This window comes from Myotis lucifugus, unplaced genomic scaffold (genome assembly GCF_000147115.1).
Source record: "Myotis lucifugus unplaced genomic scaffold, Myoluc2.0 scaffold_8, whole genome shotgun sequence".
In the NCBI taxonomy this organism is placed as follows: domain Eukaryota; kingdom Metazoa; phylum Chordata; class Mammalia; order Chiroptera; family Vespertilionidae; genus Myotis; species Myotis lucifugus.
Window position 1 is genome coordinate 15,193,769 of NW_005871056.1, and position 14,891 is coordinate 15,208,659.

The 14,891-nt window shown below is 39.6% G+C and overlaps 1 protein-coding gene across 2 annotated transcripts; it reads left to right on the forward strand.

Moving 5' to 3' along the window:
- The first annotated feature begins 9 nt into the window (after positions 1–9).
- Positions 10–14,583, forward strand: EMC3 (ER membrane protein complex subunit 3). Of its 2 annotated transcripts, none has more exons than XM_023749668.1 (8): positions 10–330; positions 5,463–5,520; positions 5,861–5,954; positions 8,244–8,348; positions 9,049–9,130; positions 10,624–10,703; positions 11,586–11,668; positions 13,375–14,583. In XM_023749668.1, exons 1-8 carry the CDS (start codon positions 176–178, stop codon positions 13,393–13,395), a joined length of 678 nt encoding a protein of 225 aa, XP_023605436.1. In that variant the 5' UTR covers positions 10–175; the 3' UTR covers positions 13,396–14,583. The 2 variants fall into 2 exon arrangements, with proteins under 2 accessions (XP_023605436.1, XP_006083913.1); XM_006083851.3 differs by having other exon boundaries at positions 78–330; positions 13,371–14,583.
- The last annotated feature ends 308 nt before the right edge of the window (positions 14,584–14,891 follow it).

Genomic DNA, 14,891 nt, shown 5'->3' on the forward strand with positions numbered 1-14,891 from the left:
TGGGCGGCCGCGCGGCCCGGCGAGGGTCAGTACGCCGGGGCCGAACCTGCAGTGGGATCCCGCGCCAGCCAGGCTGAGGGCGTGAGAAGGCTCGGAGGCGAGCTCGAGTGGGAGCCCGGCGCCCGTGGGAGGAGACACCCAGCGACACCGGGTCGGGAGCTGGCGCTTTGTGAAGATGGCGGGGCCGGAGCTGCTGCTCGACTCCAACATCCGCCTCTGGGTGGTCCTGCCCATCGTGATCATCACCTTCTTCGTGGGCATGATCCGCCACTACGTGTCCATCCTGCTGCAGAGCGACAAAAAGCTCACCCAGGAACAAGTCTCCGACAGGTCAGCGCCCTCCGGACCCGGCGACCTCACTCCCCCGTGACCTTGAGCAAGAAAGTGCGGGGGTTCTGTCCGTTTACCCCGACTTCCACATCGCGCTCCCGCTGGCGGGGTGACCCCCGGGGCTGAGTTACCTTCTGTGTTTCCCTTTCGTCATCTGTCAGATGTGGATGCTAACAGGATATGCCTCCTAGACAGGGGCGGGGATTAAATTTTAGATCATGTCTATAAAGCGCTTAGCTGGGACGAATCAAGTGTTCAAAAGTGATGTTGCTATTAGTATTGTTAGGCTAGTCGCCAGCCTTATCTATGAGCTATAGATAAGGTAGGTGTGATTACACTCGATTTACCGAACTACAGTGGTGGTTAGCTGAGGTACCAACTGCCCAAGAGCTTGGCAAACATAAAACTACAGAAATGTGAGGGATGGTGATTATCATTTCCCCTGCTGGAGGGAGGGCAAAGTCTTCCCCCTGTGCTTCATTTCAATATTTGTCGAGAGGTCACTTGAGATGATGTTAGGTGGTATCTAGACGTGTGCCCCTCCATATGAAAATAAACATTTTCAGTCAGTCGTTACAACTATTTTCAGAGTTTACCTTAGGTAAATGTTAGTATGTCTTTAACACTTGCACTTATTAATCTCCCTTTTTTTAACCATTTTTAAAAAATATATTTTTATTGATTTCAGAGAGGAAGGGAGTGGGATAGAGAGATAGAAACATCAATGATGAGAGAGAATCATTGATCGGCTGCCTCCTGCACGCCCCACACTGGGGATGGAGCCCGCAACCCAAGCATGTGCCCTTGTCCGGAATCGAACCTGGGACCCTTCAGTCCACAGGCTGATGCTCTATCCACTGAGCCAAACCAGCTAGGGCTTAATCTCCCTTTTTAACAAAGAGCAAGCTTCAGGCTCAGGACTTTCAACAGGCAACAGTATGCAGCTAAAATTTAATAATTGTGTTTTGTTTTTATTGTGTTTATTTTTAACAGTTACTTCCTATTTGTGGCAGATAATACTGGTTTTGCATTTGCTGGTAATTTAAAGATTTCTTTTAAAACTTATATAAGCAGACAAGATGATGCGTAAAAAATACTAAGTTTTTAATAGTATAAGTGCTAGGTAAATAAGATAAAAATAATAACCATGATATGAGAATGCTGAACTTTGGAAAGAACTGCTATCGTTTTCAGTTGTGCTTTCCAGTTATGCTGAGAATAATAATAATAATAAACCAACATTTATTAAGCACTTAGACTATGCTAAGCACTTATATTCATTAACTTATTTAAAATTCAAAACAACTCTGGTAGATGTCCCATTTTTTAAAAAAAAATTTTTAAGTATATTTTTGTATTGATTTCAGAGGGAAAGGGAGAGGAAGAGAGAGAATCATTGATCTGCATGCTTCCTGCACGCCCCACACTGGGGATCAAGCCCACAACCCGGGCATGTGCCCTGACCAGGAATCGAACCATAACCTCCTGGTTCATAGGTCGATGCTCAACCACTGAACCATTTTATAGAAACTAAGGGTTAAGAGGTTCCATGGTCACAGACAGTGACATCCAGGACTTAACACCAAGTCTTCTGGTTCCCAAGTCTGGAGCTCCCCACTATACCACAGACTTTTCTTTGGCATCAGTTTTAGAACTGACAGAACCAACCTCCTGTAGATAACCTTAAGTCAGTTCACCACAGGAAGGGAGGTTATAGAAAGATGTAAAGTAGCCCTGGCCGGGGTACCTCAGTTGCAGGCAATCAATCAATGTGTCTCTCTCACATGGATATTTCTCTATCTCTCTCCCTCTACCTCCCTTTTCCTTTCTTCCTCCCTGCCTCACTCTCTTCCTGTCCTTCCCTCCCTTCCATTCTCTCTCCCTTCCCCCTCCTCCTTCCTTCCACACTCTCTAAAAATCAATGGAAAAAATATCCTCAGGGGAGGGTTAAAAAACACACAAAAAGATGTAAAGTGGAGAGAGCTCAGTCAGCATTTATTTATATATTGATACCAATAAATTGTTCTCATTTTACCTTGAAATTAACACTGAGATAGATAATCCTGAACCATTTTTACCGTTGAAAAAAAGAGAGCCTGGGAAAGTTAAGTAGCCTTCCCTAAATAACCAAATAGTAAAATATTGTGCCTGTACTTGAACCCAGGACAGTCTCACTCCCAAATTAAATTCTCTTGACTACAATTCCTGCTGTCATAGATTCTCCGCCACAGTTTTTGCACTGGGTTCAATATGTGGTTTCAGAGTGATGATGCTGAATGATATCAGACCCAAAACTCCCTTTTATGACCCAAAGTGAAATTCACTGTTGATGCACTCTATACAAGAATATTTAAAAAAAAAAAAAAAAGGCACATAATGCTTTACAGCAAGCATGTCAAACTCGCTCACGGCCAGCAGACCACATGCCTCATTTAAATAAAGGAGGCATGCAGCCCTCCGGCCACGAGTTTGACATGCTTGCTTTACATAAAGGCAACAATCCTGAGAAATAAAAGGTAGATAATTTAAATTCTGTTTCGTAAGTGCTTGTGCATAACAGTCCTAGAGAAGATGTACTACAGAAGTCAGATGCAATCACCTAGCTATAAAATCCCTATAAATTGGGGCAGATTCCACTGTAGGCTGATACATTGTGTTAGGTACTTAGATGTAACAGAAGGCAGTGTTTGGATGTGATTTTCCTAAGTGGTGAACTACCCTTGATAAAGTTCTGAACACAACAAAGTGCAGTTTTTCCTATATTTACAGGCTGGTTGCGTATCTGGAAATTCAGTATATATAAAAATCATCCCTCTCAACCATTGCAAAAAATGGAATTAGGTTTGAGGCTCAGATCATTAGAACCAGTTTGATGAGATATCACAAGTAGTGTGAGACATGGGACAGTTCTTTGTATTGCACATCTGTCCCCAGCACTGAGGAATACTTAGTTGTGTGCTTTCTCTCCATCCCTTAACTTTGACACTCTAAAAAATTCCACAGGTTTCCATTAGGCCCTCTAGAGGGCAGTGCCACTTACATGAAGAACCACTGCTTTAAAGAAAACTCAACATTTCTGGTCATAATTGCTCCATCCCTTAAGTGAAGTCATGCCATCTCTGACACGGTATGACTATACCCCACCAGGTCATCATTTGAACTTGAGTAGAATGCTGACCACATGATTCTGAACTGGCCGAAGTCCAAGGCAAAAGATGTCTTTTAGTTGTAAAACATTCCTCTAAATACAGTATAAGTTTCCAGTAACCTGAATGATCACAAAATGGAATGTTGGGTTTCATAAATTATTAAGCTTTTACTGCCTCGAAACTTATTAAAATTTTTGTAAAATGTATTAAACCAAACCTGAAAAATGCATAAATAAAATTTATTAGACCATATTTAAGGATAGAATGTATGTAAAAAGTAGTTCTCAAGCTTGAAGAATATACTGACTCTTTGAAAGGAAAAAAACCCCAACAAAAACATCCTGATCTTTAAGGATATGGAACTCCACTTTGAGAAATAATAACTTTAAAAAATAAGCTTTTAAGAAAATGTCTTTCAGTTGCAAATTACCACTGTGAAGAAAAGCTTTATCTTTATAACCAGGACTAGGACTTATTTTTAGATATTAATGGAAATGAAAATGCAAAATTAAAAATTTCTTGTAGGGTTTGCAAATCTCAGAGAATACATCTGTGGATCTCAGTTTAAGAAAGTGAGTGCTTTTAATATACAAGATAATTAAAGCTTGCCTTGATTTAATTTTTTAATTCCAATCTATCACAGACTGATGCTTTTATAAAATATTTTGATCACGTATTTGGATCTTATAACAATGTCAAATTATAAACTTTTCTAAACCCTTATCACAGATCAGCATTGGTACATAGGCCACACTTTGAGTAGCTTTAGACTAGCTCCCAGGGAACAGAACATATTACATGTCACCTCTGTAAGCCTGCTTATGGAGCAGTCAACCGTATAGTACAACGAGGTCAGGAGGAAGAACACCAGAGAGAATTGCATGAGGGCACCAGGCATTGGGAAGAGTTTCATAGAAAAGGTGGAGCTTGAAGAAGGTGAAGGAGAGGGGCACTAGAGAATTCCCAGCGTATGGAAAAAGCTGGAACATGACAAGGAGATCCTAAGGGTATTGACCTACTACTTAGAGCAGGTGGCTTATACTGAGGAGTAGAGAGAAAACCAAGCACAGTTTTCCTGTGTTCATTTCTGTTACAATCTTTTTCCCCACTTTTCAAGAAAGATTTCCATTAAGCTAAGTAGGCTCCCCCTCAAGCCCCCCAATTAAAACAACTTTTGAATACCCTTGCCTGGTAGCTCAGATGGTTAGAGTGTTGTCCCAATACGCCAAGGTTCCTGGTTTGATCCTCAGTCAGGGCACATACAAGAATTAACCAATAAGTGAAACAACAAATCAAAGTGTCTCTATCTCTCCCTTCTCTCTAAAATCAATAAATTTTTTAAAAGCTTTTGAAAACCAAGAAAAAAATTAGTATTTTGATCTCTATTCTGTTTATTTGTAGCTTAGCACCACCCATTTGTATTGCACTGTTATCTTTAATGATCAATTATGTTAAAATATCACCAAATAATTTCACTTGTTACTTTATTTAACAAATGTTTATTGAGAGCTTACTAACCATCTGAGTACTGGGTGGGATTTCTATTTGTTGTCTGTCAGATAGCAACCCTGTCAAGTCCTGTACTCATTTCTCTTTGGGACTTAAAAAGTTCCTTCAATCCTCACCCTTCCTCCTTCCTCCTGCCTCCAAATCATCTGAGAAGCATCCAACTGCTACTCTTTTCACTCAGAGAAAGTGCCTTCTTAGCTCATAAATTAAGAGAAAGGTGAGTGTTCCAAATGTGCCTTCTTCAGAAATCTTTGTTCAGAAACACAGTCACTTCTGAAAAATGCTCTTTTGAAAACCTGATTTGGGGGTTGTTAGATTGGTTTTAAGGATACTTGTAGTTTGAAAAGTTTCCATACCGGACTGTGGCCAAATAGGCCCTCTCTTGTGTTTAAATAGGTCTTCTACTTTATTCTCTTGTTTTCTTCTAGTGTTTCGCTTTTATAAAAATCTCATTGTCTTGGTTGTATTTTTCAGTCAAGTCCTAATTCGAAGCAGAGTCCTCAGGGAAAATGGAAAATACATTCCCAAACAGGTACTCATTTATCTTTTATTTAAAGTCCCACGATTCACTGTTGAAGGCAGTAGATATCAGAATGTTTTATAAGGGGACTCTTTGGGGAAAACTGAAGGCTGGCAAGTCAGGAATTAAGCTGTGGCCTGATGGTGTTTGCTGTCATTGTGACCTCATCCTTCTTAGAAAATTGTTTTTAAATGTGACTCAGCTAAAATGTCAGCTCAGCTGCCAAGTGGGCTGTCAGCTCTTAGTGTAACAGCATATTCCAAGGGCCTTCTGACCAAACCTCTGGGGAATAATTTTACAGTTTGCTATGTCACAGTTTTAAGATTTAAAAAGCTCTCTTTTTTTCTACTAGTCTTTCCTGACACGAAAATATTATTTCAACAACCCGGAGGATGGATTTTTCAAAAAAACTAAAAGGAAGGTAGTACCTCCTTCTCCTATGACTGGTATGTTTATTCTTTTCTCTCATCTTTAAGGAAGATTTTTAACATGAGTGGGGGGAGGAGGGAGTTAGAATGTGTCATTTGACTTCAGTGTTAAATTGTTGAAGATAGTAATCTAAGGGACCTTAGATATCATCTAGAATAGCAATCTGCAGAAGTAGTGTTCTCTTTTCCAAATAAATGTTCTGGGAACTCCAAAATATAAAGTGGATCTAAAAAAGAGCTCTCAGGCCCTGGCTGGTGTTTCTCAGTGGTTAGAGCATCAGCCCGTGCACCAAGGGGTCTCAGACTCGATTCCCAGTCAAGGGTACATACCTGGGTTGCAGTTTGCTCCCCATCCCTGGTTGGGGTGTGTGGGGGAGGCAACTAGTCAATGTGTCTCTCTCACATCAATGTTTTTCTCTTTCTCTCTCCCCCACTTCCTCCCTCCCTTTCTTCCACTCTCTCTGAAAAGCAATGGAAAAAAATATCCTCGGGCGAGGATTAACCAAAAAAAAAAAGAGAGAGATAGAGCTTTCAGGCCCTGGCTGGGTAGCTCAGGTGGTTAGAGTAATCGTCCTGATAACACTTAAGTTGGTGGGTTCGATCCCGGTCAGGGCACATACAAGAGTCAACCAATGAATGCATAAGTGGAACCAAAAAAAAAAATCGATGTTTTTCTCTCTTTTTCCCTGCCTTTCTCCCTCTCTCTCAAATAAAATTTTAAAAAAGAAAATAAAAATAAATAAAGAAAGAGCTCTCAGCTAAGGGACTGAAGCGACTAGAGCCATCGTCTCTGGGTCTCTTCCCTTTGCTGTTACTCAGGACCCAGGGCTCCACTGAGCACAGTTGGAAAAGCTGGGGCTCCCACCCAGTGCCTGGCTCCTGTTGCTGACAGATGGCCACCCAGCTCTGCTTGGATGAGGAAGAGCTCTCACTACTTCCCCAGACCAGCTATTGGCCATCCTACAATTTTTACTCTAACAGATTTCTTACTTTCACTGATCCCTGTCATGTGAAAAACACAGCCTCTTTAAAGTGAAACAAAATTTATTATCCCATATTGACTGTCCTCTCATTTTAGTATCCATTTCTTTAGGTGAGATTACCAGCTATTTTAAACCCAAACAGAAGTTACTATAAATCTTTCAGAAAACCTACAATAAACAAAAAACCAATAAATTTACAAAAAGATGCTTGACCTACTAAAATCTATGGAATGCAAATTAAAACAAGATGTCCTTTATAGCCCATTAAATTGGCAAAGATTGAAAGCTTGACCAAAGTTGCTACTGTCAAGGTCATGGGAAGTGAGGCGCTCTCACTATTTTTGAAGGACAATCTGACAGTATCAACACAAATATGCAGGCTATGTACAAGGTAGTTGTTGATGGCATTGTTTATTGGCAAAAAAAAAATTGGAAACAATCTATAGCAGTGATGGCGAACCTATGACACGCGTGTCAGAGGTGACACGTGAACTCATTTTTTTGGTTGATTTTTCTTTGTTAAATGGCATTTAAATATATAAAATAAATATCAAAAATATAAGTCTTTGTTTTACTATGGTTGCAAATATCAAAAAATTTCTATATGTGACACGGCACCAGAGTTAAGTTAGGGTTTTTCAAAATGCTGACACGCCGAACTCAAGAGGTTCGCCATCACTGATATATAGGTTCACCCAGTAGTGATGCCTGCAACCACATTGTGGATTCCTATGCAGACATTAAAAATAATGAGAGAGTTATTATACCAATGTGGAAATAGCATTCACAACATACTAATTTTTTTAAATTAAGAAGCAGAATAGTGCCCTGGCCTGGTGGCTCAGTTGGTTGGAGCGTCATTCTGTACATCAAAATGTTGTGGGTTTGATTCCCAGTCAGAGCACATACCTAAGTTGCAGGTTTGATCCCTGGTTGGGTGGGTATGGAAGAGAACCGATCAATGTTTCTCACATTGATGTTTTTCTCTCTCCCTCTCTCTCTAAAATCAATAAACATATCCTCGGGTGAACCTAAAAAATAAAACAAAAAAAGAAGAAGAGTAAGCATAGTATCCCTCTATTGTGTATGTATAGAGAGAAACCACTCTGTGTGTGTGTGTAAATAAAATGATGGAAGGATATGAAACAATTAAAAATGTTAGAGAGTAGGCTCAGGGGAACCATCTACATCCCGTTTATATGTCATTTGAATTTTTTACAATGAACTTGTATTACTTTATCAAATAAATTTAAAATGAACAGAATCAGGAGGAAGCCCCTGCCAGCAGTGGTAAAATGTAGTGGTCTCTGTGTTTTTGTCTTAGATCCCACTATGCTAACGGACATGATGAAAGGCAATGTAACAAACGTTCTCCCTATGATTCTTATTGGCGGATGGATCAACATGACATTCTCAGGCTTTGTCACAAGTAAGTCACCACTGAGAAGACTCAGGTTGTATTTCACCTGTGCTCCTTTCCCTTCTCCCTGTTCAGAGAAATCAAAGTGCTAACATCATGAGTCCTATGTTCTGTAGTGGAAACTGGTAACAACATCCTTTGAACAGCAAAAATATTAATATGCTATGATTTTATGGCTCTTATTACAAACTGTAAGTTCATAATGTCAATGCTTTTTTACTAATAGGGATTCAAACGAGTGGCTTGCTAGTTTGTATCTGAAACTAATTTAGTGTTCTAGTTGAGTAGGATAAAGGGAAGCCATTTATATTTCTACTTCATTTTCTAGATGTTGGGGTGAGTCGTTTGTCTATTTGTTTATAAGTTTTTATTTGATTTGAATTAATTTGGTTTCTTAGTAATGTAGTTCTCTGTGTATATATATTCCACTTTATGTTTAACAGATTAGTGCATGTTTCTTTTGAGATTTTTAGGTCACAGCTCAGTTTGAGTCCCTGCTTCTTAAGCAATAGAGAAGCTAGTATTCAAGGAAGAGTGACATTGGATGTATTTCTTCAGAAAGTGACAAATTTCCTTGTGGAAATCTTTTGCCAAACTCTGTATGGTCCAGAGTTCCCACCTCTTCAGGGAAAGAATAGATGCATTCACAGTTTTACTCTTCTAAAAATAAAGAAGTTGGGGCTGATTATGAACTTTTCTTTCTTTGCAGCCAAGGTCCCATTTCCACTGACCCTCCGCTTTAAGCCAATGCTACAGCAAGGAATTGAATTACTCACATTAGATGCATCCTGGTAAGGACTTTCTCTGAGTCTTACAAAAGGAGAGAAGGTTTTAGCCTCTTTTCTCTAGGTGCTGGGGTCTTAGGAGTGCAGGGGTAGATGTATGTATTCCCAAAAAGTTAAAAGATAAAGCCAGACAGACCTTTTAGCAATGCCCTGGAGCATATGGGAGTAGATGTTTGTATTATTTTTTCCAAAATACATTACTACTGATAATAACATTAAACCTTTTCATTCGTACCAGGCACTGTACTAGGTGCTTTCTACATATTATCTTATTTTTATCCTCATAGCAACCCTATGAAATAAGTGGAGAAATTGAGATTTGACCACACCGTCTGTCCAAGTCCAGCACTCATGTCGTATTTAGCACTATTTTTTATAGCAGAGTAATAAAACACAAAATTTGAAAGGCTCATAGAACACTGCTACCACATGTAGAACCCAGTAGTGCTTCTTCATATGGTCTCTCCAGACTGTTTTGTCAGTGGCTTCCCAGAGACTGGCATTAAAAAGGAAGCCAACTCTAGCTGGTTTGGCAGTGGATAGAGCATTGGCCTGTGGACCAAAGGGTCCTGGGTTTGAATCAGTTGCAGGCTCCTCCCCAGCCTGGGCCCTGGTCAGGGCATGTGCAAGAGGCAACCAGTCGATGTGTTTCTCTCACATCGATATTTCTCTGTCTTTCCTTCTCTCTTCCACTCTCCCTAAAAATCAATGGAAAAATACTCTCGAGTGAGGATTAACAACAAAAAAGGAAGCCAGGCAAGAGGAGAAGAATGTGTAACTTCCAGTGGTAACTTCCCTGAAGTGAGCAAACCAGTGGTTGTATGAGAGGGGCAGGCCAGACTGGGTGCTAGAGAGTCTTGGCTGTGCACAATTCCACTAGAGGAGAAAAGCTGTAGTTATTATAAGTAGCATGACTCTACTAAACCTCGACCTTCCAGACTCATTTGGGCCAAGCAAAAACTTTATGTGCAAGAAAAACTTTTAAAATCTTTTCTCAGCATCTGTGACTGACATGCTTGTGTGGACAAAGGAGACTGGAACGTGGGTATACAACTAGCTTACTGTTAGATGTAGATCTACAACTTGGGAGTCCGAACTTCTTATTGTATGTACTTCTGCATTGTTTGCATTCATTATTTATAGCAAGTGTGTTTTTATAATTAAAAATAATGAATGGTTTGAAAACCCATTATGTAGAAAGGAAAATTAAGCAAAGCTTACAGTCCCTGATTAAATGGAAGCACACCAGTTGTGAGTTCAGCTTCTGCTACTGAAGGCAGAATTTATTATATAGCTCTAAGTGGCACTTTACCTGCAGTAAGCTATAACTGTTTGTAACATTGCCTTCACAACTTGTATTTCTTCTTTGGTTGTGCTTTGAATGAATATAGCTTACCCCCGGTGATTTCTTACATACTCTGGACAACTTTGGGTGTTAGAAAAGTATGAATTGCATTAATTCTGACATAACTACCTACGTTGCTTCACTTTTGCTTTAGGGTGAGTTCTGCATCCTGGTATTTCCTCAATGTCTTTGGGCTTCGGAGCATTTACTCTCTGATTTTGGGCCAAGATAATGGTAAGGAGCACATCAGGTTTAATAAGCAAATACTCTGATAGATGAATCATCCATGCCAGAGTCAGAAAAATCATGTAGGCTGTGCTATTTGTTAGCATAGTCAAATACAGTCCTTCATTCTTTAAACTACTAAGTTTCTGAGGTATTCTAAAAACAGTCTTAAAAATTCCAGGGTCAAACTGAAGATCTGAGATCTCCCTGGCAATAACAGGGACAAGATGACGTATTCTAAAAACAGTCTTAAAAATTCCAGGGTCAAACTGAAGATGTGAGATCTCCCCGGCAATAACAGGGACAAGATGTAGTCTCTAACAGTCTGATATCCTCAAATGAGGGATCCACACCAGCAATATAAGCCTGCAAAATGGAAGCTGAAAGAAGGCCTGGTTTGATCAGTTAGTGCATTGACAAGATTTCTTGCCAGTACTTGTCCTAACTGTCTCACTTAATGGCTGGGAACTCAGCCAAGTTACTTAACCTCTTTAATCCTCTGATGTAAAACAGGGACCTTAATAATTGACTTCAGGGTTTGTTGTTAGGAGTAGATGAGGTAGAATCTGTAAAGTACCTAGTGAAGTATTCGGCATATAGTAGCTGTTCAGTAACTGGTGGCTGTTGTTATTGTTTAAATTTGAAGTAAAGTTTAGTGCTTTCTTAGTTACCTTTCTTCTCCTGCTATTATCACCCCCGTTTTTCAAGAGAAGTAAAGTGACTTTTCTGGTGTCACACAGCCAGTGCAAGGTAGGGCCAGTCAGTGAATGTGTGATATGGCTCTCTGACCCACTACTGAGCATCTGTAAGTTTTGTGTAAGGACCGTTCCTCCTGAGCATGCAGGCTGCTGCTAAGCCCTGGGGCTCATATAGGTGCATCTTACTCTGCAGCCGCTGACCAATCACGGATGATGCAGGAGCAGATGACTGGAGCAGCCATGGCCATGCCCGCAGACACCAACAAAGCTTTCAAGGTACACTCACTTCTTCCAGCTTCACTGAAGCTCCAAAAGGCATTCAGAGTAACTTTAAAGATGGGTTCTCTGAAGTGAGTGTAGTGTCCATTATTCCATTATTTAAATTTAGCAAAAATGTATTTTAGTTTACATGTCCCTTTCTCCTGAGGAAATCATCTAAGTACATTTGAGATTCTTAGTACTTTTTCTAGTTTTTAAATGCTCACCAAATTCATTCTACACTAAATGATGCTGTAAAAACAGTTCAATCAGAGGCACTGTAAACATTTGGAATATTTTTTAACTTTTGGACCCTGTAGACAGCTGATGAAAATTTCATTAAAAAAATTCAGTACCTAGAGCTTTTTCATGAAATTATTTTATAATTTATAAAATCTAGTATAATTTTTGTACAGCAGAATTTCACTAATTTTTCATCATAAGAACTAGGAATAGAAGAGAACTTTCATCTTGGTGAAAGGTATCTATGAAATACCCATACTCATATTGAAAGCTTTTCCTCTAAGATCAGGAACAAGACAAGGATGTCCACTCTTGCCACTACTATTCAACACTGTACTGCAGGTTCTAGCCAGGAAAGTTAGTCCAGGAAAAGAAATAAAAAGGCATTCAGATTAGGAAGATGCAAATCAAAATCACAAAGAGACACCACTTCACACCCACTCAGTAATAAAAGAAGATGGACAATAACAAATGTTGACAAGGCTGTGGAGAAATTGAAACTCTCATGTATGGTGGTAATGATGAAGCCACTTCGGAAAGCAGTTTTTAGCCTTTCTTCAAAAAGTTAAAAATAGTTACCATGTGACCTAGCAATTCCATGCTTAGGTAAATACCCAAGAAAATTAAAAACCTATGTCCACACAAAAACTTATACAAGAATATTCAAAGTACTATTTATAATAGTCAAAAAGTATAAACAATCCAAATGTCCGTCATCTGATGAACAGAGAAACAAAATGGAGCATTTTGGTATATGTGCACAATGTCTAGACAATGGAATGTATACAATGGAATATTATTCAGCCATCAAAAGGTATGAGTACTGCATCCTGGTACAATTAGGGAGGAACCTTAAAAGCATGCTAAGTGAAAGAAACCAGTAACAGCAGGGTGTGTATGATGTGCAGACTAGATGAATCCAAAGATACAGAAAGTAGAGTATTTGAAGAGGTTGGGGGAAAGGGATAAAGAGGAGTGTCTGCTATTTGATAGGAAGTTTCTTTTTCTGAAACCTGATGAAAGTATTCTGGAATTAGGTAGTGGTGATGGTTGCACGTCTTTGTGAATATGTTAAAAACCACTAACTTGCATATATTAAATGAGTGACTTTTATGCCATGTGAATTACAGTCATTTAAAAGAACACACCCATGAACTAACACTTGTATTGCATGTTAAATTTCACAAAGCATATTTTTAGAGCCCACTATTAAAGGCAAAGTATTTAGCATTAATAGACTATTTGAGAAATGTAATTAGTTACTAGCTCCGGTGACCTTAAATATTTTACCTTTCTTAGCTTTTGTCTCCTTGTCTGTAAATTGGGGATTGGGGTGGATGGCAGCACCTGAGCTTATACATGTAAACAGCCTCACCCAGCCCCTGGCCCAGAGTAGACGCTCACAAAGGTCAGCACTGCTCTTAGTAACAGCCCTTCTGCCCCTCTCTCCCTGCCCTGGTGTCCTCTTTCTTTGCAGACAGAGTGGGAAGCCTTGGAGCTGACAGATCACCAGTGGGCCCTAGATGATGTCGAAGAGGAACTCATGGCCAAAGACCTCCACTTCGAAGGCATGTTCAAAAAGGAATTACAGACCTCTATTTTTTGAAGACCAAGCAGGAATTAGCTGTGTCAGGAACTCGGAGTAGCACTTAACCTTGTAACTTTCGTTTGAGCAGGAGCCTCTCGGAATAAAAAGGAGGATGCATGAGCTGGCGGATGTGCAGCAAGGATCATTCTTGTCTGAGCCGGTTCCCCTTTATGTATGAAACTAGAGGAAACACAAGGAGTGTGTGCTGGGTGACTTACCCAGAAACAGCTATTTTTAAAATGTTTTAAATTTTCCATCTGGTGACTCTAGTAATGAAAGTCAGAGAAAGGGGGAAAACTCAAGCTAGTGATAATATATAAAACTTAGCAAAAATACAGTCTTTGGAAAAGGAGTTTTCAATTATACCTAATTATTATGTGTAGTCAGCCTGACTTCTAACCACAGTAGACTCCTTTTTTCTTGGGATCCAAACACCCTGCATTTTACCTTTAATTTTTTGTTAGTATTTTTATAACTTTCTTTACACAAATAATACATTTTCATTACAGAAAATTTAAGAACTATGGATGAGCAAAAAGTGAAGCTCCCTATATTCATTTTGAGCCTACAGAATGACATAAAAAGCAAATGTGTCAAAACCTTATTCAGATAAATCTTTTTCAGAGTGAATACCCAGGGCCAGGACAGACTTAGGAAACCTTCGCTATCTCATAATACTGTCCAGTGAAAATCAGTGACTGTGAGACACTGCCGGATTCTCAAGTGCCTTTGGGATCATTAAAGACAGGTTAAATAATGTGAGGTCTTGATCTGGAGTTCAGAATACATCAAATCCATTGACAAATCAATGGTGCTATACTGTATATGACTGCTCAGTTGAATGAAAGCATTTCCCAGTCATTCTGCATAAGAGAGTTTACGTATCACTGTAAGAAGTGAGAGAGGGCGATTGCTGGAAGACACATAGTTAAGGGTTGCCCAGGAAGAATTCTGTCTGGGTTAACTCCCAGGGAAGTGGCAGGGTGCCATTTCTGTACCAAGAGGTGAATGTAATTTGCATGTTGAACGCTGTAATCAAGAACAAACAACTCTTGACTCTACAAATTAAACCATCCTGTTTTCTCTTCTTTGCCTGTAAAAATGTTGCCTCTGTGGGTCATTAACAGCCTTTGACAATAGGTAGGAGTGTCTGTTGTGGAAAAGTGCTGAAGAGTCTAGGTAAAAAGTGTGATCCTTGCCCTCAGTGAATTCATAAGAGACACATAAGAAATGGATGTTGTTGGTTTTTTAAGTCAACTGTAAAAATATATTTATATTATGATTTCAGAGAGGAAGGGAGAGGGAGAGAGAGATAGAAATATCAGTGATGAGAGAGAATTATTAATCAGCTGCCTCCTGCCTGCCCTTCACTGGGGATCAAGCCCACAACCCAGGCATAAAAAAATGCCC

Coding starts and splice junctions, on each gene's coding strand:
- EMC3 (XM_006083851.3), top strand. CDS start 176: ATGGCGGGGCCGGAGCTGCTGCTCGACTCCAACATCCGCCTCTGGGTG. Junction 5,521..5,860: donor GAAAATACATTCCCAAACAG/GTACTCATTTAT, acceptor TTTTTCTACTAG/TCTTTCCTGACACGAAAATA. Junction 10,704..11,585: donor GATTTTGGGCCAAGATAATG/GTAAGGAGCACA, acceptor CTTACTCTGCAG/CCGCTGACCAATCACGGATG.